The sequence below is a fragment of the Bombus flavifrons genome, chromosome 15 (genome assembly GCF_040668555.2).
Source record: "Bombus flavifrons isolate JBK064 chromosome 15, iyBomFlav1_principal, whole genome shotgun sequence".
Classification (NCBI taxonomy): Eukaryota; Metazoa; Arthropoda; class Insecta; order Hymenoptera; family Apidae; genus Bombus; species Bombus flavifrons.
Window position 1 is genome coordinate 4,374,154 of NC_138456.1, and position 27,908 is coordinate 4,402,061.

At 35.3% G+C, this 27,908-nt stretch overlaps 2 protein-coding genes across 3 annotated transcripts in view; one reads left to right on the forward strand and one right to left on the reverse strand.

Moving 5' to 3' along the window:
* LOC138187387 (GAS2-like protein pickled eggs) overlaps positions 1 to 24,184 on the reverse strand; it is an 87,837-nt gene extending 63,653 nt beyond the window's left edge. The window contains exons 1-2 of one of the 2 annotated variants that reach the window (XM_069128113.1): positions 23,752 to 24,184; positions 4,256 to 4,442 (exon numbers count right to left, since the gene is read on the reverse strand). In XM_069128113.1, the coding sequence (XP_068984214.1) occupies positions 4,256 to 4,426 (171 nt within the window). In that variant the 5' untranslated portion in view covers positions 4,427 to 4,442; positions 23,752 to 24,184. The remainder of the gene's footprint in view (positions 1 to 4,255; positions 4,443 to 23,751) is intronic. The other variant, XM_069128114.1, reaches the window with a different exon arrangement.
* A 926-nt stretch (positions 24,185 to 25,110) lies between these two features.
* Positions 25,111 to 27,506, forward strand: LOC138187636 (coiled-coil domain-containing protein 112). The gene is made up of 6 exons (XM_069128612.1): positions 25,111 to 25,408; positions 25,570 to 25,673; positions 25,796 to 26,062; positions 26,405 to 27,047; positions 27,180 to 27,401; positions 27,461 to 27,506. Exons 1-6 carry the CDS (start codon positions 25,188 to 25,190, stop codon positions 27,504 to 27,506), a joined length of 1,503 nt encoding a protein of 500 aa, XP_068984713.1. The 5' UTR covers positions 25,111 to 25,187.
* Positions 27,507 to 27,908: the final 402 nt, after the last annotated feature.

Consider the following 27,908-nt stretch of genomic DNA (forward strand, 5'->3'; position numbering starts at 1 on the left):
AATCTTTCAAATGACATACTTTTCTTTCTAATACACTTTTGTATATTATGTGCATTCTGTGCACTTTTGCATCCGCAAATCTTCCAGAAAAGTACAAAAAACCGCAGTCTATCTATACCAATAAAAAGACAGTTCGCGAGGAGTCGAGTTCCAGCGATCGACTCCTCGTAGATCAGTGAAAGTCGAAGCAGCTACTCGCTGCTCGCTCTGCCGACAGCCAATCCGACACACGAAAGACTGCTCTATCAGCGCTGTTCAATGGCACACGCGATCGTGCGCGGCAGATACGAGGCCCGTGTTTCTTTCGACACGCAGCCTTCCAACAGTTGTAACGCCACGGGGCTCCAATTTCGGCATTTAGTTTGACAGTTTGGCAAAGGCTCGGGCGAGATCGTGTTGGGCATATCGCTCGAACGCTTCGATTAGCTTTTACATACAGCGTTGCTCCGAGGTAATTAATCGTGCTGGATTTTCGCGAATTTTATAGAATCAAGAGGTGGCTGGATTTCAACCCTCCCGCCGCGACGACGTTGATCGAATATTTATTATTGAAGGGTTCGTAACAAAAACGATCATTAACTCCACATGTTTGCCTCTTCTGTTTTTTTTTTTTTTTTTTTTTCTTGGAAATTGAAAGAATGCTCTTATTATATTCTGTAATTAATTGATTAATATCGTCGATATTGATATAATTGTAGCAAGCGTATCTGTTACATAAACGAAGTTCTGAAAGCTCGATAAAAGTTGCTTCGAAGAAATAACGACGTTAAAATCGTATGAACATCGTAGGCGGTTCAAGATATGCAAATATCATGATTATCATTAGAAACTCAAGCTGCGTAACTGGACAACTTATTTATCTCTCAATATCCAAATTTTTAACCCATTTAGGTACATATATCCGACGGATAAAAAGCAAATACTTCATACTCGTTACATTATGCATGTGTACTTAGATACCTTTATCGAGACCGTTCGATCAGTAATTCAGACCTATCGAATCTGTTCATCTTAAACACACCCTGTAGTAGCAGCTGCCGGAGCGGGAAACATCGAAAAACCGACATGCGGAACACGATCTTACTAAATGATACAATTATAGGTGTATCGATCGTTGGAAACATTTCGACCACTATACTTTATATTAAGATCAAGATACAGTCCCATTCGTAAGTATTAAGACACTTATGATCTTCGTATGAAGTTCGACAATTGAGACGTTTCGAAGATATCGATGGATTTTCTGAACGGTTCGTGTGAAAGTCAGAATTGATGGGAATTGTAATGAACAAACGTGACAGCTACAAGGCAAAGAAAAAGTAGTTGATTTTATTATTATATTACTCGCGTATCAAACTGACGAGAGTATTCTTATAAAACTGATGAGATTCTTCTTATAAAACATTGAATATTCAAACAAGATAATCGTTCGAGACCTTATAAGCTAATAATTAGTTTGCTAATAACGATTGAAACATATTTTGGTAATAAACTGTCCAGTTTTCAGGAGTGCCTCGATCGATAAGATTACATGCATATAACCCAACAACGTGTTTATGACATCGAATAGTTCTTCGAACGAGATAATAATTGCTGGACGTTTTGTTAATTACTTTAATAGCAACGATTAAAAGATGGTCTCGTGATAAATTCTCAGGTCTTCATGATACGTACTTCTGTAGCCGAGTGTATCGTTAAACTAGTCCCAGTTGACCATAAACCGAGCTAAGTTACGCCGCTATGATCGCAACCACGCGACGACCAGTTATTTCCACCCGATGCAAATTCGCCTTTTATCTCGATTGTAAATTCCGTGAAATTTATCGCAGATTCTTCCAGCCAGCACCCTCCCTTTGCAACGCGGATATCGTTTCTGTTTTGCACGCCTATTCGCCCGTAACCCTAAATTAAAACGCGATAGAATAGAAACGAATATCGATGGTGGCGTGGTTAATAATAATCGGCATTCCAGTTATAGACGGTGATTTTTCACGGTTTTCGCGACCATTCGGATCCGGCCTAATGATCGCCTCCGGTTCCAGTACTCGCCACGACAGTCTCCACTTCTCCCTTTGCTCTCCAAATGCTTTATCGCGCGCAAAAGCACGCCGAGAACTCGTTTCCAGAGCTCGATGTGGACCTTTGATTATTTTACTGGGGAATTCGTTCAACGGTTTTACCACGCGCTGGCTCGTGCAAGAATTCCAATTATGAGGCTACCGTTTTGCCTGTTAGCAATCTATCGCTCGAAAATTTTCACGTTTCGATATTTTCCAGGATACTTTTTACGGTTGAGTGTTTTCAGGAACAAACGAAAGTGCATCTGGAAGAATAAAAGTTGCGTTCGAGGAATTCTTCTCCGTTTGATTAAAATTCCACTTTCCATTTTTGTATGTTGTTAGAGAGATAGGGCCAGAGTTGTTACTTTTAAAATTTAAAATTCTAGAATATTACACGTAACGATTCAGATTGTTAAATATCATGCTATATCTTGTATTTCGTCTTATTTCACGTTTACCAAATTTTGATATTTAACATGATAATGAACTATTGTTTGGAAACTAACGCTGTTATGTTACTTTTACTCTTTACCGTTACTCCTATGTTGTTTTTGTAATGAGAATAAAAGTGTCGTTGTTCGCACAATTTCAATGGAAACTAAATTACTCGCGAAATTAGAAGAGAATCTAAGAAAGTTCAAAGATCTCGAGCTACGTTCTAAAATAAGAAACAACTTATTAATTGAAAAAAGAAGACCGAGAGAAGTGATGGTTCGCAACCCGTGATTCCCAGTAGCTTCTTGAAAATTCTGCGCGTGAGTAACGTGAAAACGACGCGTGCAACAAATACACACACTTATACTAATACAGCTACATATACTAATACGGCTACTAATACAGTGAAGTGTTAAATGGAAATGCATAGAAGCCGCATGGAGCACGTAGTTTGGTCGCGGATCGTGAAACAGAGGAAGAAGGATGCGTGTGACGTCCACCGGAAGCTGTTGCTTCAACGCCACTTGAATTATGAATTAAGTCGGCGCGTGCAAGAAACTCTGTGACACGATGAGGAGCGGCTGAAGCGAGCTACTCGGTGCCCCTATTTTCCTCTTTTCTTTCCTTTTAAATTTAAACCGTTAGGGCGATACAACGAAAACCTTTATTCTTTCGTTATTCTACCATAAGTCGATTTTAAGTACCTGAAATACTATAACTACAAACTGTTACTACAATAATACAGGACCTGTCTACGAACAATTTTCCTATTGTACTCTTCAACACACGATCCTAAGTATATTACAATCTACCAATCACTTAACAACCGGAAATGCCACGGTAGTAAAATTGAATTATGACACGATCAAACGGAATTGAATTTCCTTTTAACAAGACTTCCTTCACCCTACAAATACTAAAAGTCCTCACAATATCATAAACCCGCTTTACGATACGTCTCTAAAGCCAATAATTGTAAATTACGCACATATACATGGTGAGTCAAAAGTTACACTTCTGAGAAACAAAATCCTACAATCGAACCTTCGTCCTATTTCATTTTCAATCCATCGTACATGTAGATATCTTTTCTTTACTTCACGATTCATAGTCGTGGAGGAATTGAACACACCTTGTTTTCTGCGATAAGAAACGAAAAAGAAAAAGAGAAGGAATAAATAAATAGGGTGCTACCGTTGGCAAACATAAGAGATAAGATTGATCATTGATCGAAATGGGGGCAAACTCTTAATTTTTACTTGCCAAACTTAGATTGACGTTCCTCCATAGTATAATAATTTGCGTAGAATTTCTTCAATTTCCACGCTTGCGTACCTACTTTCCGTTTTTTCTTTTTTTTTTTTTTCGAATTTTTCATTTTACACGAAATGTTCCTATACACACGTCTATATATTATATTTATCGAATCTTATCTATGATATTAAGTTTCATTATAAGATTGTATTAAATTTTACGCTGTGCAGTTGACGCAATCTAGAAAAAATAGTCGTATCTCACGAATGTTGATAAATTCATTGCAAATAGAAGATAGTCAACTATGTGTATGCATCTAGCGTTTACTTTTCCTTTCATAAATCATAATTTTGATATATCGTCGTGCATACAGGGTAGTTTATCTGTTTCATGGTTCTATTTAGGTCTACCCTGTATATAGTTTCATACATACGCGCGAAGATAGACAGTTGGAGCTAGTTTATATGTACTTCTGGGAACGTATAAATCGTTCTACGGCCACTTACTTTGCAAAGAGCGACGCCGGTGTCCAACCTGTCCATAAAATTGTCAACGTTGATTCTCAGCTCCGGATACAGCGCGTTCAACCACTCGGCCAGATCCTCTTTCATCGCGACCAAATACTCCTCCGAGGATTTGAAGGGCCTGTAAGACCTCGCCTCCAGAAGCACCGACATATTGCTTGATCGATACCTGAAACACCAATTGATCCTGTTTCATCACGTGCTTGTCAAATTTTTGTCTTTATCGTTATATTACGCATGAAATTTCCAAGTATTTAATTTTGAATAATAATAGCCACCGAGCGATGACTTTATTTATTATTATTCTTCTTATTTTCATTTTTATTATTATGTTATATATGCGTAGAATTCATTTCGGATATTTAATTTAGATTAACGGAATAAGTAGTTTATTCTGCAGTTAACTGCGTTCGACGTGTATACTCGTCGTTGTTCGATTCTATCTGCGCATCCCGTAAAGTATTTTTGAAACTAAATTCCACAGCTAAAATAAATGAAATTGCATATATAATTTTTTAGTAGTAAAGAAAATAATAATATCTTTGTAGTGTATAATTAATAGAGTATAGAAGTATATCATTAAAAAAAGTTAGGAAAATATCATTACTGTCTAATCATTTCAACTATGATGAAAAAATGCTACACTTCCAAATATACTATACTCATTGTTTATGATTTTGTTTTTATTTCTCTGCAATTGTCCGTCCTTTTTACTTTATTAGAAGTGGAAGTCGATCGAGCACGAACGTTTAATTCAGTCCGATTTTATTTATAGATTGGTTTATGGATACGAGTGGGTCGCGGCTGATTGAATATGAACGGTTATGGGCTTTGCGGTTAGCATGTGCATACTGTGTGGTAGGTGTTTAAATGACTTTTTATCGGCTGTGAGATTCGTGATTACATATACGCGAATTTAGGTGTTTCTACGATCTCAGCAAATTTGTTAACTCTCTCGTTGATACTTCGTTAAATAACAACAGACCTCAGTTAATCGTTAAAGGAGCGCATCAAATTATACAAAAACTATTTCAATTAACTGTAGGATATTTTAAAACTATACTTAATAATACAGACTAAATTGTATTAAAAATATTAAACACCAATGATGTTGAAGAACTCCAATGAAACACCAATGAATGGAAATATTAATTTTTAAAAAAGTATTTAAAATGAACTAAAAAGGGAACAATTAATTCATCAAACCTTCGCTTTCATAAAGGTGCACAGAAATACTCAAATAAAACTAAACCCATAATTACAAGTCCGGCTGGAACAAAGTATCCCAATAGGATCATTTATCAGCGAACACAATTTGCAATTATAATACGACAGACCGTTTTTCCAAGTCGGACGATCCACCAGTAACCGATTGAACGACGTGTCAGAGTGAAACACATTGTCGATGAACAATAAAATTTCGAGGGATTTGCAAGACAATGGCCTGGCCTGGTCGTTTGCTTGTATCGTCCTAGAGAAAATTCTCCCCTCTGGTGGCTACTACCGGTTAAACCACCCCAGAAAACGCTATCGAACAATGTGGCTAAACTCGTGCTATATCCCGTACGAAACTCCCCTGGCTACCCCTATAAATTTCCATTGGTCTCATAAAACGATGAACCCACCGGTGCGATTGCCCCTTTCCAAACGAACGTTCAGCTTTGAACGGCCGATTATGACGAGCTACGGCTTTGACCATCAGGGCTTTCTATGTGCTTTTACGTTAACGAAATACGATCTCTTCTCTCTTGTCTAGTTTGTTCTTTGTTCACAGAGTACAATTTTAAGTTAAATTTTGAAACCCGTCGTTTTACTGGGCCTGGTAAGGTTGATGTTAATGCACAAACAATGGAAATGATTGTCAAACGTTTCTAAGGTAAGACCAATCTATGAAAGCAATTGTCGAACATTTTCGAGTCAACGGAAACTATTCCCGATGATTTCAGAAGAAAAATTATTTTTCGTTATCGTTGTAATAAATCATTCCACCAACTACAGAACAAATTTCCAATAATTCCAAGTCAACGAAAACGACTGTTAATAATTTCAAAACGTAATAGAAACGATTCCTGGCCAAGTTAATAAAAAGATACTTAATCAGTCAACGAAAAAGAGGCAACAAATCGTTCCATTATATCGGCATTCAACCCTAACCTCAGACTCCTATCGTCTCGACCAGGAATCTAAAAAATTCTTGAACAATGAGAATCACTGTCATAGAATCGCAGTACAAACGCTTCATCGACCATCAATCCCAATAAAAAGCTAACGAAGAGTACAATAGAGGCGGAAAATACGAACAGAGAAAACGAATAAAGAAAAGAAAGGAAAGGAAGCAAGGGAAGAAACGTAGCAGAAAGAAGACGCGGCTCGAGAGGGAAGAAATCATAAAGGCGAGGTCGATGGTTCGTGAGCCAACATCGGCAATTGTGGATTACAGGCTGGCAAAAGGTGGCTTTAAAATGTCACCCGTCTCGTGTTTCCCTCTGCTGCAACAAGCGTGATTTACTCGTCGTTTACACAGCGTATCTATCCCGTAAGCTCTTCAGGGGACCCCGTGATTCACGTGCTAACAGGTGATTTCTTCTTAAATGGCAAAGTGCGAAACTTACATCTCTCTAGGAGTTTTCTTTCTATGAAAATGTTGCTATAGATATAAGCAAAATTCCATGGGTTGTGATATTGTGAATTCATGGTTAGTTTCGAATTATTATTCATTTCACTGGTTGTAGAATTTTCTAAAGATCTGTTTGACACGCATTTCTTTGAGAAATGCAGATCACATTAAGAAATGTTAAGAAAGATTAACTAGCTTTTCATTGATGTATGCATTTCGAGGAACGTTGCAAGAATCATTTATATGATGTGAAGATATATCTGCATTTACCAATAAATGGGATAAATAAATGACTCTTTGGTCAGATAGACGTGCTCTTTAACGAAAATCCGAACGAACTTGTTACTCCATTCATTATATACAATATCTCATCATCAAACCAGTGAAGAATACAGCGCACACTGATGCCCTTTAAACAAGATAATATCCAAACTAAGAACGATCATCTAATATTTAACAATTTTAAAACGTCTACCAGAAAGACTTAACTTCAGTCGCCTAAACATTCTAAAAAAAAAAAAAAAAATATCTATACCATCGATATAATTCGCAAAGTAATCAACCCTACGCAAAACTTTCTCACAACGAAGTGACAAAGACTGCAGGTGAAAAGATATGAAGACTTTATGGCTCGTAAAACGAGCTACTTTCAATGAAAACTATACGTGGAGCTGGAAAATTTCAATTGGACACGGCGAGGAGGCGAGGATGCAGGAAGTGGTGTGTCACGATGTTAAACGAGGCACGCTCGTTTCCATACACCTACCAGCGTGGCGCGAGCGAGCAACGCTTTCACAAAGTTGTGGCAAAACGCGATCGCTATCTCGCGGTAATTCCCCGAGAGTGCGAGCGGCGTGTGCGCGCGCATCATCCCGCGCGATTTTTCAAGTCGGACAGCTGCGCGCGCAGTAAGCGGATCGATTTATGCCCCTTCGCGTTCTCGCACGGTTTCTATGCTTCCCGATGATCTATGGATCGTCGCGAATTCACTCGGTCTTCCGTCCTTTGCAGATTTATTTTCCATCTTATGGTTTATCGCGTGTGGTAGCGGTTGGAGTTTCTGTTCGGGCTTTAAGTTATTGAATTATTGAGTTTTAAATCCGATGCCATGTGTATTTTCGACCAGTCGCGGGGAAACGCGTTCGCGATGAAATGCGTCAACGGGAGTCGTAAATTCCCGTTACGATTGTAATAATCGACGCCGTGAACAGATCAATCCCCTGATTTCCGTTGAGATAATAGGGGTGGTTGAGGTGGTATAACGCTGCGATTAACAGGGTTATAAACTATGCATTTCCAACAATTTTACATAAGATAGTAACGCTGATGCGTAAGATGTAAGTGAAGAATAAATGGATTACTCTTAGATGAGAGAATCAGTGTAGAGATTATGACTGATCTGAAGACAGAGCTCGAGTCCTGGTAGATATGTTGTGGTCGAAGAAGTCTTGAGGCGTTGAGTCTGTTAGAACTGAAAGATAACTGAACCTCCGCTCTCGTGTAATTACGGAGGAAATCTCGGTGTGCCGGTATTTTTTGAACGAGGGAAGCGGATTTGTTGTTCACAATTTTCGTTATGAAAAGTGGGGGTAACGATCCGCGATACCCATTGGTTATCATCAGCGTTAATGAATGAAGATAGGAGGAGGAAGCCTCCTACCAACGTAGCTCATGGCTGACCTTGTTTATGGGAAAACCCAGCATTTTCTATTAGGTAAATGTCCGTTTTTTGTTCGCTAAAAGTTGCAAACTTCTTTAAGGTTTCGTTCAAAAAAAAAAAAAAATGTTGAAAAATGCGCGTTACGTTATAATCGATAATGAAGTACTTTTTCTAATTCAGAGGACAAGTTCTTTTAAAGTATATTTCGCATGTTTACAAGAATGAAAATCTGTCCAACAGCCCGTCAGTCGATTATTTCTCCGCAAGACATCACCGTAGATGTTTATGTTTATGGTTCGTAGAAGAGGTACAGTATGAAAAGGTTGCAAGTCGAGACGAGTTTTCCTTGGCAAGGAAGCGGGGAAAGAAAACGAAAGACAAGGCGGACGAGCTTCAGCTCTCGGAAAGTTTAGCCTCTAATTTACGGTTAGCTCGTAGTCAATAGAGGCGCGTGTTATCGCGAAACCAAACGAGGGAGTTGCTAAATCAGTGGCTTCGACCACGCGGGTTGCAGAGGACTAGCAATGGGAATAAACTGCTTCCAAATCTATACAGCATTCAATATGATAATTCAAACTATCTTTGAGATACAAATTTTAAATTAAAATTCTAAATTAGATAATTTATTAACGAACCTGATCAAACGATTCATGAGAATTTAATATTTTTTATACGTATATTATTATGAAAAGATGAGAAAATTGTTGCATTTGTTAAGAATATTGTAGGCTCTTACTACAATTAGTTTATTTAAAATGGATTAAACAGGTGTTGGTTAAACAGGAAACGATGGTTGTTTAACGTGAACTAAATACAATAACGTACTATGATTTAGACAACTATATAGTTAATTTGCAACTGTTGAAAGTAACGTGAGTTCGCGCTCGCCATCCATATGCAGATGCGCTAGTTACAATAAATAGTAACTATAAGATAGTTCTACATATAATCGATAGGTTTAAGATATTCTTTTGTTTTTATCTCTAGTCCACGTAAGATAGTGCAATAAAGGTTATTTAGTTCAGAACGGTGTGATAAATTTATCCGAAGAATAAACTAATAGCTATTGTGATCCTACCTCTAAATACAGAAATAACAACAGCAACTCTCGTCACCACAGTTCCAACGCTCTCTCTCACGCGGACCACTGTCTCGACAACGCTAGAGCAACACTATCTCGACAACGCAATTCGCACTCTCTGACTTATTAACTAACACTGACTATTAATTCGTCTTTCACCCTTAGCATCCCTTTGTCTTTTCTCTTAGCCCCACCACGCACATGTTCCGCAACCGCTCGTGGTCAGGGTCAGGCAGGCCTTTTCCGCGTTATTATTCGATTGAACGACCGACGATACATTGATGGGTCTGTCGGCACTTAGGCTTACTCGCGACATTGTTTATAGTTCGCCCGATATTTCTTAGGTCTTTCGTCCACGATACTACAATATTTAATTGTAATAAGATATCGCGCATGTGTTCGTAAAAGAAATTGCTAAAGAACGATGTTTCTTACAATGATGAAATACATCGATGTTTGTTTCAATTTCATAAAGTGAAAGTAACTTGTATTCAGTAGCACGATGCTAACAATAAAATTACATCATAGACAAATATTGCGTAAATACAGCTTGTTTATTCAATATGTTAAAAACTTTCACCCCCCCCTTCCTCTGGATGTAATAAAAATTCTCGAAATAAATTACACTGTGTTTTTGTCATTACACACATGTATATGTACACACTGCGAAATTCATTACGCTTTCTCAGTAATTAAAATCCCTTAAAAACAGCCGTCTGAGAAAAAGATACTCCACAAATAAGAAGAAGGAGAATTATTTACTATCGTTATAAAACAAACGAAAATTACTAATTGTTACGTACACTCGTTGGAAATGGAAATTGGCAAAATTCCTTTTTCATTTCCTCTTTGTTCTCACTGTGTATCGCTAATGTCAATAAATACTATTTCGCGATTTATGTCTAATTTAATTAACGATGAATTTCATTTTTATTCTTTCCCATTCTTTCCCATTTCTGGAAAAGCATTTATTTATTAAATATCAAATTTAGTATAGTTAAATACAATTATCGATAATAACTTAGACTCTATAAAAAGAATTACTTGAAACGTTCAATTTTCTTGCAATAAAATACGCCTTAAATAAGCAAAGGAAGAAATGACAATGAAATTGCTTTGGAAATAACTCTTAAAGGACTAAACAATCATCGTGCGATTAAACTCGTGAGTAACTCGCAAGAAATTCAATTATTCCATTTACGTTAACGTGCTATGAAACGTCAAGATAACCTTCGCGTTTCCCAGTCGTGATTTATACACTCATAACTTCGTTCGACTTCATCGTATCAACCTTTTTCCTTTTACTTCGGCCTTTTCTATCGCGTAATAAAGACATCGGTATGTATACTAAAAATCGCGAACGCGTAAGAAATCGTAATCGTGTTCGTTTTCTGCGTAAGTAGATCGGCTGGTTTCTCGTCATTGTCTCTCCCTCGAGATTCGAGCCTCCTGGAACGCGTAATGAGGTTAATTGGAAACGTACAAACGAACGGATGAATGAACGGATGAATGAATCAGCTGTTATGAATGAAAAAGAGGGTTCCAGGCAATTCTCTTACGCTAATTAGCATTCGGCCGCTTTTTCCTATCTATTACAAGTTTCGTCATTTTATTTTCACTTTTTACTTTTTCTCCTTTGGCTGTAATTTTCATATAATTTTTATATATATTATTAAACCGATATAATTTTTGTTTATACTATTGTTGTATATACCGTTATTTTATAATTAGTATTCCTTTAAAAATAATCAATTCTTTTTAATCAAACGTCGGGATAAATATTACAAATTGAGAATTTTCTAATTTTCTAACTCTTGTGTCAACCGGTAGCTGAAAACAAATATTCTACACCTGAATGATAGGTCCTTTCTCATTTACTCTTTCTGTTTGTATCCGCAAAAATATAACTTACGGTTCCAAGAGTATCCTAATAAAGAACATACGGTACTTAAAAGGTACAATTTTAACAAACAAATTTCTGCATAAAGAAGTGCAGCGCCAAAATGCTGGGACGCATAGAACAATAATTTGAGAAGCCACTTATTTACTATAGAAACTTGTACACTATAGAAATAGAAAAGCTGTTCAGTAACTAACAAAACGCAAAAGAAGAAGAGGAGAGACATTCTTCAACGTCTACATCACCCACTTTCCTATTTTTATTCCTATTTAAAAACAAATGTTTGTTAACATCTATAGCATCTCTTGTTACTGTTAACCAAAAGAAGATGTGAATAAAGAAGAGGGACATTCTTCAACGTCCTCATCACCCACTTTCCTATTTTTATTCCTATATAAAAACAAATGTTTGTTACTATTTATATAATCTCTTATTACTGTTAACCAAAAGAACATGTGAATAATAATAGATGAATAAAAACATCGAGATATTTTGTATAATTATTTACTACTATTAATTGTAAGAAACGAAACGAAAAGAGGAAAAAGAAATTCGCCAACTAACAAGACGCAGGAGAAGAAGAGACCTATCAATGTTCTCTCTCATTTTTCTGTTTCTATTCTTATCTACTCTTCCACTTGTTCACCGAGTGGCGTGCATACACTTGACAACTCTTCTCTCTTTCTTTCTGCTCGCAGTGTACATCGCGCGATATACCGTTACAGCGAGCTAAGTACACCTTTAAAGTACGCTCACGTAGGTAAACTTAGGAACTGGCTCTTTCATACCGAGGGCCACGCACCTTTTGATATTCCGTCCCTTTCGCGCGGTTCAATGGAATAATAAAAACCCTACGGGCACGACTATACTTGCTTCTTCATCCATTGGAATCTTGTCGACGAGCTGTTACGATGGCCAGTCGAATGTTATGTAAGTAAAAAATTACAATTTACAATGTACTTTTAGATTGTAACAATGTAACTTTACGATGTAACTTTGGAATATTAAAAAAATCGCGAACGAAAGAGATGGGTAACTCTAGCAATACTATACTCCATTTTGCAGAAAGAAGAACTGAAATTGGGAGGAATCGTAGAAATCGTAGAAATTCGAAAGATGCAATTTCCCGCGTTAAGAAAAATTTGAAATTGAAGAAAGAAAAGGAAGAACAAATTAAAGGAAAATTCTACAATCGAAGGAATCGATAATCGTAAAGACGTAACTTTCTATACTTTTAAAAAGAAAAGTACGGATCGAAGAAGCCAACAATTGTAAAAGTACAACTTTCTACGTTTCTAAAAAAAGATCTCACATCGTAGAAATGAAAATTGTAAAAATACAACTTTCTACCGTGAAACTTGAAATTTTCTAATTTATACAGTCAATTAGTAATACATAGTTTGATAAACTGAGTACGCGTACGTTGAAACACGGTAACTCGATTAATCATATCGATTTTCCTAATCGGTTTACCGTAGCCAGTAACAACGTAAAATCGTGATATGCGCCGGTTAAATCGATAATTTTACGAAAGTATAAACGCGATCGAATTGAACGGCCGCGTAATTAACGGTCATTTGCTCTTTTACTGTCCGTTAAATGTCAACTAGATTTCTTTTCCCTTATCACCTGTCGTTCTCTTTTTCGTTATGGATCCTACCCAATTGAGTAAATTATCGGGATTCTGCATAATTGGTTTTGACTGTGGGTTCACGTAATCCTTCGTTCGACACGTTGTAATAATTATCTTTATGGTATAATGCCAGCCCCACGATCGTCGAGATCGTGTCATAAATGAGAAGTTGTTATTGAGTACGTGACTCGGCTGTTAAGTAAATTACCAACGTGATTCTATAGTGGTTCACCTTTTTCTTTCGAAGAAATTTTATGTATATGAACGTTGGAACGAGAGTACTGCGGACATTTAAAACAATTGTGTAAGATAACGCGTGTATAAAATAAAAGAGCGAAGAAGAAGAAATTGAAAACAGAAACAAGGACGTTATATAATACCAAATTTAAGTGATCATAGTACAAGAGTACGCATATTGTGAAAGAAAAAATACAAGTGAAAAATAAAAAAAAAAAAAAACAAGAAAAAGGAAGAAAAATATAAAAATGGGAAAGAAATTCTGGAATTGGAATGCTAAAACCTAGACGATTATACTGCACAAATCTAAACGATTATATTGGAAGTATCATAAAGAAGTAACACAGAATACTAAATATAGAAGAAAACAAAGAATAATCTGTAAAAGGCAGACGAGAAAATAGGAGGATGTAAAGAAAGAAGAAGAAACAACAGCAATAAAATTCTGAAATCTGGATGATTATATAGCGATATATAAAACAAAATTTTTCCAAAAAAAAAAGAAAGAAAATGAACGCGGAAGAAGAATCGAAATGTCTAGAAAATTCCGGTTATAATTATATAAGGATAGAAAATCTGAAAATTAAACAAATTAATCCTTAGTGACGCGTTTCTACAGTGTAGACTTATTGATTAGAGGCATCTCGATAATTAATGGCGCTAAATGCGCGTGACATCCAATCAGCTCTGTGACGCATAAGTCTATTAACTGCTATGTTTCGTCTTCCTTTCGAAATTTGTATGTAGCTTCATAGATTTGAACTCTACAGGCTTTTAAATTCCACCTTGTCATGAGCGACAACTATGTATTTTAAAATTAAGCCATTTAATCTTACTTTACACTTGAACCGTAAAAAATACAGAATGATAGCTCGATTTTCTAAAAAAAAAGGGAAAAAAATAGTCCCCGAAACAAATTTTATCCCTTCTATTCCACTTATTTTTATTTTATTTCACATAGAATAACCTTTTTTGCCTGGATATATTATCCATTCCAATATACATATTTCAAATAGACAGAAATCTAACGAAGCAGAGAGTTTAAAAAGATACAACGATGATATTAGAATTGAACCGGAAACGTATTCCATAATTATATTCCGGTACATGTAAAAACGAGCTCGATTGAAACTCGTGTCTGGAGGTTTCGTGTGTGTCGTAACAGGCAACGATTTCATTCATTTCGCGACCAGAAAATGAACCTGCTTCGTCGTACGTCGTCGGTGGCATGCGCGTCGAATGCAAATCGCCTAGAGGGTCGAGCCGAGCTCTCGAAATGCCTGCATCATAATGCCGTAGAACGCGGTAACTCGTTGTTGGCTACGGGATATCTGGAACCGGTATCAACCGAATGGTGATAACGTCCGAAACATTTCTGTACTCGTTTGTCATCGTACACGCACCGATGACTATTCGCTTGCTGCATATTAATCTCCTTCTTACAAATGAGACTCTAATCGCCAGTAATTTCTTTAAAATATCCTACACGAAACGAAAATAATTTGTTGTATTTATAATATTTATAGTATTTTCTCTAATCAACTAGTCTTTAATTAATTTAACTATTTGTTCCATTAAGACATTGTGCATGGAATGAAAATAATTTTTCTACGATTCTATACTTCAACCTATTATTTCTTGCCAATTTTATTCTTTCTACATATTTTTTCCTATCCATTTACTTCCAATAATATTCCTTCCAATTGTTTTCTATCATTAATCGAAAATTAATAAATAGAACAACTCAGAATCCCAGAACAACTCTAATCAATACAAAATATTAACTTAATCCGATTCAATTTAATTCAGTTTATTGATTTTCAATAATATTCCCTTCAATGAATTCCTAACATCGTTCGAAAATTCCTAAGTATCCAGAATAGCTCCAATCCATAGAAAATCCTAACTTATTCTTCGTTAATTCTATTCTTCTCGTTCCCTTCTCTTTCTGTATTTCCAATAATACTGTTTGCAATCTTGTCGACCTAACATCTACGTCTACCATACGAATTACTAGACTGTGGATATATTTACAAGCACGAAATTCATATTTCTATGAGCGCAACTAACATAGTGAACTGGACTTAGGCAGAGATTTGCTTTACCAAATATTAAAACAGGTACTACACCTGGGATATTTTAAAGAAACCTTAAATTTCCTATAAACGGAGAAAAATCCACCATCCAGGTATAAATTATTATGTCTCTCTCTGCTTGTCGTCCTCGAGATCAAGAAACCAGCCTACCAAGATTCAATTGCTCTCGTTAGAAACCTACCTCGGTTCCCGACAATTACATACAGCCATCTTATAAATTCTAATGCGGTGGCAAGTGCAATTTGCAACAGTTGCACAGCGGGGAGGGAAACGCGAATTCCTAGAGCGAGGTATCGCGTCTAGAATAGCGTTCTACGCTCGTGAATCGGATTATGCAAAAGCTGTCCTTATTCTTAACGACCAGCGCACAGCTTAGAGATCGTTATCTGTCTGTATTGCTGGTATGACTCCGTTTTCATTGAAACGAAACCATCGTAGCCGGGAGAATTGAACGCGAGAGCAGAGGATAAAAGCCACGGAATCGTAAGTTCGATCTTAACGACTCTGTCAGTGGCGTAAATCAAGCAACTTCTCGCCGAATGGGACGTAATTCGATTAAATATCTCGTTTTGTAGCTGGACCTATGCTTTACAACGAAGGCTGGGTTATGCTTTATCGTTTACCGAGATTTCAAATTTTTCTTTATTTACCCTTAAACATTGTGTTTTATTTCATTATAGGTAGATATTTTTATTCGTAGAAAAATTCGGATTTTGTTCTATTTTTTCTATCTTTATGGAAATCCTTTCCCTCTCTATTATTTTCTAAGGATATTATTTTCGTCGTGTCTCTCGAAATTACGCGAATCTCGCCTGCTTGTATTTTCTATTCTATTCGCGGGTTTAAGGATATTTCACCTTTTCTATATTCCTATCCCTTTAGAATATTATTTTCTTCCATTTCAATTCCTACAGGAATTAAATTTTTAGTTTTTTTATTAAATACTTTATTATTCAATTTTATAAAGCTTTCGCCTATTCCTATTCTCTAAAAAGTCTACTTTTTCCACTTTAAATATCCAGATATCATTTTATCCTATTTTTTAAATAAATATTTTGCATTTAGATTTTACATGAGTAATGTTTTATTATACCAATGTTAGGTGTTATGAAATTTTGATTTTACATTCTCCCACTCCTACAGAGAACTACATCAATCAACATCGTCACGGAAACACAATTTATTTCTAGAAATTTATTACTGTCTGTCGTTGGTTCCACAGAAATGTCTTTAGTAGCTAATCCATCGACCGTAGCCGAATTGGACACATTATAAATGCAGACGGAATAAGATACACACTGTAAAATAGAAAGGTGTTCGACAGCTCGAATAAGACGAGAAAAATCGCCTGGCAAAATGTTAAAATATACAGCGACACGATAAGCCTGTTAGAACTATGCACGTTTTTAAATGATCGATCGTATGACACTGGTAAACAAATACAAATTTAGCCGCTGTGCGAATATGGAATGCACCGATCTTATCGATATACACCCCATTTTTTTTTACTGATAATACCCCGCTGATTTCGACTATAAATTATGCAACGCGATAAAGTACTCAGAAACTCGTCGACGGAGGACAGACCATTTACAACGGCTCCGATTTGATAACGTCAACACTATTTATGTAATCCATCATAATCTTTTTGCTTTTTAATTCATTCCATTTTTCCGCCCATTTAAGCAATTTCGTGTGGTAAAAAAGACAGAGATTGCTTGGAAATGGAATATTTGATGATTGGAAAGTATTTTATCTACCGAATTTCAGTTTCCAGGAAGATTTCGTGAGGAAGTTAAACAATTTAACTGATTAGTTTTAGCTAATTCTGTTTAGCAATAGTCTTCAATCATATTTATAAAAATATGGTATTCTTAATATAAAAGTTATATATGTATTGCATAAATGTTCACAACTTCCTGATCTTCATAATCTCCGATGACAGAACCTCCAAATAACTTAAAATATGATGAAAAATCGAAAACTAAGAATTAACAACCCAAAGCTAAAAATTGAGAACCCTTCGAGCAACCTTCACGCCTCTAATCGCGTCTCTAACCTGAAAACAAAAGAACGAAGAGACAGCAACGTTCTTCGTTGACAAATGCCATGAAAAAAAGGAGAAACATGCGTGCTGTGTCGAAAATAATCGTCTCGCGACGAACCCGAAGAGACACGCGCGGAATTTATTCGAAGAGCGCGCATAGACCCGCGGTTGCGCGTGCGTGCGTGCGCAGCAGCCTTTAACTGCGCATGCGCCGTGCCTATACGCGCGCGCCGCGAAATTGACCGACCGCCCGACAGAAAATCTTGTGAATGAGCCGCTTCTCCATTCACTTTTAAACCGGACTCGCCGGAACACGCGCACGACACCATAGTCATGCTTTGCTGCGGATAGCTGAGCATATTTTTAGATTAATCGCAAATTTACCGGTGGCCTGGCTCGATAAAAGCTTTCAAGTTATTTGTAATCTGTTTGTTATAGGAAAAATTGCGCTTAATGATAAACGATGTATTATTGTACAAAATAGATGCATTTTCACAAAGATGTTGTATTAAGTTCTCTAATTTAATCTAATGTATATACATTGCAATTATATAGTACATGTATTATTACATTATATCATACATCTTCTATTATACGATTAGATTCACTAACTGAATCAATATATGATTAATAATACTTTAAACGCGATGAGTCAATAAATAAATATAAGTTAATATATAAATAAATCTCCCAATATGTTTCTCGTAAATTCTCCCATAAAACCTTTCCTTTTGCTGTCTTAATAATTCTATCACTGAACTGTAAATATTGGGTTGGCAACTAAGTGATTGCGGATTTTGTCATTAAGTGGCATTGACAATATCTGCAATCACTTAGTTGCCAACCCAATATATCCATAACGTATATTCGAAGTAATTTTTATATAAGCTACATAAACTATATTAATTATCAAGAAAAAATCAACAATAAAAAAGAATTTATAAAATGAGATTCTATACTTATAGATATCTAACTATTCGCAATGAATTAGTAAGTCCAAAGCTTATTTCCTACCACGTAACACTGACATAAGATTCAAACAAAGGGAACTTCAATTACCGGCATATTTTTCTTTCGCGTTACGCTAGATTATGCAATCGTATTCAACTTTTTATTACATTGGGATTTGTACATTTAATTTCTCGTCATCGTGCGTTTACCGGTTCGTGCAACTTTCCCCTGTGGCCGCGCAAATATTTTCATCGCCATTGTTTACGCGCGCACGGTTGCCTACTAGTTTTCTTAACCGCCTTATTTGCATTCCCGGAACCTGTGTATCAAGACATAATATGCAAATAGCCCGTCCCTGTGTCTCTCTCTATCGCTTAAGTCTCGAACAGAGAATCCATCTTCGTAGAACCGAGCCTGGTGGCCCATCCGGCGCCTCCTTTCTTCTTATTATCGCTATTTATTATAATTTTCACTCTCCGTTTCCATTAATCTCTTCCGCTTTCTCTATTGTGCCGAGTAATCCGACGTGAATCCTACGAGATTACGTTATTGTTCGGCCTAAGTATACGTGATTCAGAGTGAACGTTAATTTTCATTGTCGTCGAATCAACGGAGGATAATGATCTGTGAAATTTTTTCTATTTGCGAACCAAGCAAATTTCAAGACGCAGACTTTCGTGATACGCTCAAGTATCGTGAAAGTTAATAGAAGATCAAATCAATGTAGATTATCTTTCGTAGAATATATTAACAACATAGAGACAGCATAAGTGAGAACAAAACAAATATAAGGATCTTAGAAGAAATACGAGAATGATTGAAAAAGAAGTTTTTGATTTTACCCAGACGCTATTCAGAAACGGCAGAATAATTTTTAGACGCCAGCGTAGCACTAAAACCATTAAGTTTAATAATAAAAAGAAATGAAATGTGAAAATTGCGAGGTAACAGAATACATTTAAACAATGCGAAATATTCAAAACGAACGTTCTTAAATCTCCAAATTACGCTAAAAATTGGAAAAAAAATGCAAAAATAAAGCCTATGATATCTTACACTTTAATCTAAAAATAAATTAAAATCAAAACACAAGAACAACAAAAATTTACCAACTTACTAAATTACTAAAGAAAGAAAGAACAAAATAAATTTCCTAGAAAATAAAGAAATATTAAATGTTCTTCAGACATAATTTTAAAAAGCCAACCCTTTAGATTTTCCATGCTGAAAAAAAAAACCTTTGATTCTCCCTATTCCCTGTCCATAATCATCCAAGAATACCATACATCGGGTTCCCCCATCATCAAACACTGAGCAAATTACCGCACGCTATAGCGCATCAATGATTCATCATCCACCGTTTAGAGGCGAATTTCACGGAGGGTAAGCAAGCAGCTTTCGAAAGATGCGCCGGTCCTCGATTATCGCAAAAGTGCATCTGGCGAGCGTATCCGAGCGCCTCGGACTATCATCCGACTATCTCGACTGTTTGTTTCGCGTTTCCATCGAGCTACAGCGCGAGATCTCAACGAGAATGTCCTCCCTCTTTGTCCTCCCTTTTTCATCTCGATTTCCACGACATGGAACAGCATCGAGAACTTAACCTCGAGTTGAGAATTCAATAAAACTAGTCGTCGCATCGATTGTCGGATAATCGGTTTAAACGGTGACGAGGGTGGACGCGTTGGAGAGAGATGGGGATGAAAGAGACATGGAAGAATCAACCCCTTCTGGTTTAAGACCTACGATAGATGTATCTCGATATAGATTTTTGAAGTTCACGCTTTGTTTCTTTCGGCTGCTTTTTTTCGATATTTAATCTACGGATGAAGAGAGCCAACTTGTTATTTATTAATATTTATCTTGATTGATATTTATATAAACATATTATATGTACATAGGCGATCTTTCGTTTCTTTTGAGAAGAAATTTTGAATCTGAATTTAAATTTCGTTAACGTAGTTTTAAACGTAGAGCAGCTTCGAAAAGTACGTAAGCGGCTGGGAAAATCACGAGGAAATATACTAGGTTGTCCGAGAAGTTTCATAAGGTGATAATAGATGAACAACAATTTCTGTTTTACATTATTGAATTAGGTATGATCCATTATTATTATATTCGTGCATAATTCAATAAACTAATATAAAATGAAAGACATTTTGCGTCTATTATTCCCTTATAAAACGAAAAAAACTTTTCCGACAACCTAATATAAGGGAGACTGTAATAAATCCTAAAATAATTATACGAAAGTATAGGAGACTTCATAAGGAATACTTAGAACGCGAAATAAATCGAAAAGAAGAAACGTGAAATACAACAAACCTTAAAGAAGCAAAAATTACAGAAAAAGTTTGAAGAACGTGCGAAAATTCTACATCACCCTGTAAGTATCTAGCCGTTAAAATTTGTTCAAAGTCAAAATTTCGAAAACATATAAAAATCTAAAAGAAAGAGACCTTTCTATAAATCCTAAAAAGAAATCTCGAAAGAATACGAGCTTAACCAGCTAATTTTTCACCTACGATATCCACAATATTCTACAACACTTATATAAAACCTACAATATCTACGAGATCCATCTTCCACGATCTGTGTTTACTTTACAATGGAACAAAGTCTAGATCGTATTACCGATATAATGTATCGCTGCTAGAGACAAAGCCTGACGATTCCATAAGACGAGAATTCGTGATTAAATCTGATCCAAACTGTAGAGATCAGCGCTGCATTCGTTGGAAAGAAGTGTCATTGCGTACGGGATTTATTTGTTCGCCTAGCTGCACGTTGATACGTTAATCGCCTCATTTGCCTTTTAAGCGTGTTTTTTTAAACGCGCTAAGGACAGGTGAGTCAGCGTCGCGCTCTCGGAAAATTTATTAAGACTTTTAAGGTAAAGCGACTTAAAAATAGACGTCAATAACGATCTTGCTAAGGATACAGAATGTTTCCAGTATAAATCGCTATTAAATTCGGCGTTATATATGTTCGATATCTTCTTGAAATATGTCGTCGTTATTTATCGTCGTATTATTTGTCTCAATATTGCTTTTTTGTACTCTCGTTTATTATCTGACCGTTTGGTATCTGAGATAATTGTATTAATTGTGTAGCAGGTATTATAATCTTCAAATATAGATCATCGATTACTCGAGCATATTTTATCGAATTTTCATTCTATCGCTTAATATTTCTCTTGCAACTAGGCACACATTTCGTGGAAAATATTTCAGAGTAAAAAATTCGATAGCTAATAAGAAAATGATATAAAAGAAAGACAGCAAAGAAAATAGCAAACACGATTAATATTCGTTTTAATAACGATGTACGCTGATATTTCACGTTCTTAATGAAGTCGTTGTTGACACGTATTTTTATGATTTATATTTAAAAATAAATAACGATAATTTACGAAGAAAAGGATTATTAATATGGAACGAAAAATTCGGATTATGACAATTATGTAATTCGAGGCTACTTAAAATCAGAGTTTGCGTTTGTTATTAAGAAAAAATTATCTGGATGTTAGAACAAGCAACACCTAATTGGTTGTTTGACGATCAATCACGCGTAACCGCGAAGGCAAACATTTGCCGCGCTAAATCAATAAAAACGTTGTTCGACTGAGACACCTTCGCGGTAGCGTGTCTTTTTCCATTAGATCAACTCTGAAATAGTATCCTTAGACTATAGATCGATATAATAATTTATATTAGTTTAGTAAAATGTAGAGTATTTTATATTAATATAAATCATTTTGCTTCTCAATATTAGTATTAACGGAAAATAATTTTATTTTGTATTCTACGTGATAGGGATTTCTGATAAAAAGAAATTAAATTAAGAATTCCAAAACTAAGTAATCCTGCCCTGAATTATTATAATCTCCAATGGCCTGATAATACCAGTTCAGACGTTAAGAGCTATAACGTTGCGTGTATTTAAAGTACAATCATCGAGAAGCTTATCATCTATCTCTTTTCGCGGCTTCCAAGATAATACAAAAAATCGCTGACCTGTCCCTGCCACAACACTGTTCGATCCATCAAAATTTTGATAATCTATGAACATATACGTTCAACGTACACGAATACTATTCTATACTTCTTTATTCAAACGCTAATACGCAACTATATTACATGCAATCACATTGTATAATAGGCTATGATCGCATTATTCGTCATAATATTATCACATTGAACTATGTATGTATATACAGTGTATACGGTAGAAATTATTATATTTTGATCTGACTGTAATCTTAGTAATCAGTCAAGGTTCCTAATGATTTAAAGAAATAGCTAAAAGAAAATCAAAACAAATAATAATAGAAAGTATAATTAGGTCGAGAATGGTCGTAACAAAATGAAACACGTAGCAAGGTTAAGTATTAATGGGTTAAGGAACACCACTTAGTTAGCTTCAAAGATACAAAAGGAATTTTGTTGCGTGTTTTTTTATACTTCATATGCGTAGAATATTGTTTGAATGAGAATATAAGATTTTGAGATTCATATAAGTGGCAAAGTTACAGTGCTTACAAGAGCTACGTGTTAGGTTAAGTAAATTGTTACATTAAACTAGTTTTAAATGCAATCTTTTTGAAATCATGCTTTCTATCCTAACACGCAACAGATATTCGGAACGATTTATTTAATTAATAACAAACTTTGATATATCACACTTCGTGTTTTCTTCAATGCTTCTATTAGTGAAATTTTTAGATACTTTCAAAGATTATTCCTTCTAGAATATATATTTCAATAGAAAGTCAACATTTTCACTTGTCCTTTGAAATGATTAAAGAATCAAACACCACACACGTTCTTGAGAATATATTACAATGTAACATAAAAGTTTTTCATTTTTTCTCTGTTAACACTTCTACCAATTGACAAGATTTTGCCAGACATGGTCTCGTAGACAACGTTTAATAACTCCGCCATTTTGTAATTTTGACGAATAGAAATCAAACTGAAATGTTTTCTAACGACAATCTCAATATTTCGTCGAATAGCTAAGTATGTATTTGAGATCCAAGAATCTCAATTTAATCTATCTTCTTAGACCTATAAGATGACACGTTTAAAAAAGCCGTTGTTAATTTGACGATCGACTGTGACCGTTAAATCGAACGACGCAGCTGACCGTTGCGCTATGGAACGATCGCAAGATACATAAAAAAACGCGGGACAAAAAGCTACAGCGCAATACTGACCAAATAAATCAATAAACACTTGATATTTTCTCACTCACCTATCAGTCGTGTCCACAAAGAGGAAACCTTCTTCACGTATCCCTGACAGGCACACGCGACAGCGAGTGTCGCATCGACGAACGATTTAATCCCGAAATCGTCTCGATCAGTCGCGCGCGAAACCGCCAATTATCATCAAGGCGATCGCGACGTATCGTCTCGAACTAGTCCTGTGTTATACGATCGATTCACCGGACATCAGCGGAGTGACAGTTCTCACTTCGATACGGTACGATGCCACCGAGACAAAAGCTCGATAATTACCAGGCCAGAGGATACGTCCGTTTTTGCGCGTTTCTGTATCATACAATTATTTTTCCTGTCGCGTCACGACGATTTGTTTTCAATGCACGATACCGTTCACACCTTCAGGGGGTGCACTCAAACCCCACACTCACGCGTCGCGTCCCAACTAGAGACTAAAGCGCCTAGTTACTCTCCACCCGTATAAATGCCTCGCTGCAGCGTGAATGTAGTCGTAGGTTCGGGAGCTTGGAAGGGAATATTGTCGCTTTCTTCCGTTACGGGGCGCCATGGTGTAGCTTATGACTCTGGGAGAGAAATGATGGAAGAGTGGGAAATATAGGTAAAGAAGTTCTAAGAATTAAAAGAGTAATGTTATCGACCGTGGAAAACTGTAGATTTCAGTTGGTACTGATTTTGGTAGCTTACAATGTCAAATAGGCAAAATATAACTAAAAATGGAGACAAAATAAAAATTAAGAAGGTTGGTTTTGGTAAGTGCGTACTCGGACGAGGTATTTGTAAAGATATTGTTTATCCACAGTGGTTAAGTAGATATGTCAGATTTCTTTATAGCTTATGAGAGATAATCTTAACCCATTAAAAAGTTCATTCCAGTTTAAATTCACATTATTGAATTCATATTGCAATCATGAAAAGGTATTTAAAAAATTTACTCAATACCTTTTTTGATTGATTCCACGATATGTAGTTATTTTAACAATCTTATAGGTATTAATTATAATTTAATATGCATTTAACACGATGTAACATACGAACAAAATTTTTTTAATAATATTGTGTAACTCTAATTAATTGATTTTAGTAAGAAATTTGTTACCAGTAATAATTAGTAAGTTACGTTAAAAGATATTTACTACTCTATAGGGAAAATTCATATATCTAACATCTCAATCACTAATTAAGAGACAAAGTCCATGTGAAAACGTAATTATCAAGGCTACCGTAGCTTTGATGACTACTTTTTCGTCCGAACGACAGGTGCATCGAGTATATACGAAGTTACGTTATGGGGAATCGCTATGGAAACCCATAAAATGCTACAGTCGACCAATGGAAGTTGAACGAACCTTGCTTCATGTACTTTGACGTTAAATGTCAAGCTCAAAGGGTTGCTAAAACCAAGTTCTCAGTTCAATTAACGTCCATTTACGGATAATTAATTACGTCAATGAGCGCCAATAGCGGAAATAGTGTTAAAATGAAGTACGATACATCGAAGAAGAAAGTGACTTCCGCTCAAAGAGATTTATATATCAGACCACTATTAAGGTTGAAACAACAAGAAGATATTCTTGATAAAGGACTTGTTGGTGCGATTGAAAACATGAAAATAGACTCGAATTTGTTACAGGATATTATAAATGAACACAAGGAATTGTCATTGAAAAGGTATTTGGTCATATTTTACTTTAGCAAATTTTAATTAAGATTCGAAGTTTCCCATTCTTAAATAAAGGATAACTTTTCATAATACAAAAGCAAAGGAAAAGTAATAGAAATTTAATGACTCTTAATATTTTGTGCATTAATATTAATTTACTATTTGGCAGACGAAACTTTTTGAACACGATGTACAAAAATATAAAAGATATTACTTCTGAATTGGATTCTGCGAAACATGTGGCGAAAAATCCAGAAGATTTACAAAAACTAGGTAAATATAAATATTTCGCAACCTTCTTACTATTATGTTTATAATAAACAATCTAGTTAGAAGATTAGTATCTTTTGTAATAATTTTATGGTTATAAGAGCTTTATATATATTTTCATTTAGATGTGAACACGTACAAGTCAAAATTGATTAAACTTTCGCAAAAAATGCAGGATTTCGAGAAATCTTATCCTATTGAAACATTAATGGAGGAAGGAACTGCATTAAATACTGAAGTACATGAATTCGAATTTAATTTAGATAAATATGAAAAAGCACAGAAAAATTGGACACGTTTATCGTTATTATGTAAAAGTAAAATTGAAAATAGACAACACAATACAGAATGCAAAGATATAGACGATTTTCATGCTCTGGTTGCAGTAACAGGTAACGGAATTATTTGTTGAACAATTATAAAATTAATTAACCTTTTTACATCCTTTAGATCATTTTTGGCCAAATCATAGTTTTCTATAATTATTATTTAAAAATTCCTTAAATTCAAGGGAACATGAAAAAATTATTATTGATACGCTTGACTTCTTGTTTCAATATTATGCTAAAGATTTCCTTCAGATATTAAATGTCCTTTTCTTGGTTAAAACGAAAATGGGACTGGAACATAAAAAGATTCGAATATCGCAGGAGTCACTTAAGACACTCAGAAAGCCATTTAAACACTGGAAAGATCATTACAAAATTTTCTAAATTTCTCTAAATATGTAACAGGACACACAGAAAATTGGACCATGGAGGATCATCTGTTTTTCTTAAAAACGCGAAAAAGGTGTGAAAATATACCAGCTCTGGTTGCAGCGATCCAAAAAAAGTGTCCAGATCTATCTACTGAAATTATAGTAAACCACGAGGCGTGGTACAAACAATACACAGATTTACGAGAAAAACAGAAGGCAGCTGTGAAAGAATGGCGTCAAAAGAGGGAATCAGAAAAAAAGAAAAATATCGACGAAATAGATAAAGAAATCGGGAATCGTTACGAGGATGAAGATTTTCTAAATGAAATCCCCAGAGAGAAAGCAACATGTATTTTAAGAAAAACAAAATCGTCTACAACGGAAACCAGAAGTACCAACAGCAGTGCCAGTTCGACCGAAAGCAAGAAAAAGGAATTGATTAAAAAGTGGAAAATGGAAAAAGAAAATAAGCGTTTGATGGACGAAGAACAGGTAAAAATGCAAATGATATTGAAGAGGAAAATAGAGCAAAATAGGAGGAAGAAGCGTAAAGAAAAGATCCAGGAAGCTCTGGAACAATATAAGAAGAAGAAGTCTTTGGAAAATATTTTAAGAGAAAAGGATGAACAATTTAAAGGAAAATGTACATACGATGTAACTTTGGTCAAAGCATTTAGGTAAAATTTATGCAATATTTATAACAAATTCAAACATTAGAAACAGGGCAAAAAGTTAATAGAAATTGAGTATATAAATCTGTATAAATAAAATTAAGTTAAACGAATAAGAGACAGAAATTATGTTTGCAGAGAGCAAGACAAAGAGTTTACTAAAAAAAGAAAAAATTTAATTCTACGTTCTAAGAAGCCAAACAAATGCGAATCAGTGAATATAAGAAGGATAGAGCTCGTAGAAGCAAGGAGCTATTCAACATTGTTTGATACTACAAAAGTTTGGAGAGAAAAATGCAGAGTGGAAGATTCGACAATGCGTTTTAACGAATTGCAATATATCAAGGATGTCCCAAAAATGTGAGTAACCGGATAAATTATTAAACTGTTTATTTATTTACATATGGATGGTATTACAGGTGTATCCGATGGAGGAACGAAGAATCGGAGGATCTAAAAATCTAACAAGAAATATATCGATTAAAAAATGTAAAAGACGTTAGTATAAACGATCGTGTTATCGTATGCCTAATTTATTGTATATACTCGTACAAGTTTTATTGTTTACGTGTAACTTGGTAACTAACGTGACTCAAAATACGTATAAATATACAATTTTGTCATTGGTAAACTTTACATCATCTTTTTATAACTTTTAAAACAATGTTCAGCAATAAATCATGCAATTTATGATAACCCGAACGCAACTTAAAAGGTGTCTATCTTTTACTTAAGGAAAGTACAATTATTTTCATTAACTCTTTCATGATCGATGTTGCGTTCCGACAAAGTTTAAATTTCTTCCATTGAATTCTAATTTTACTTTACAAATCAAATTTCAATTTCAATGCGTTAAGCATTCTTTAC

Bases quoted from the DNA above. Each gene is read 5' to 3' on its own strand.
- LOC138187636 (XM_069128612.1), top strand. From the start codon at position 25,188: ATGAGCGCCAATAGCGGAAATAGTGTTAAAATGAAGTACGATACATCG. The intron at 26,063-26,404 runs GTAACGGAATTA...AATATGTAACAG, and splicing joins TGCTCTGGTTGCAGTAACAG to GACACACAGAAAATTGGACC. The intron at 27,048-27,179 runs GTAAAATTTATG...TTATGTTTGCAG, and splicing joins ACTTTGGTCAAAGCATTTAG to AGAGCAAGACAAAGAGTTTA.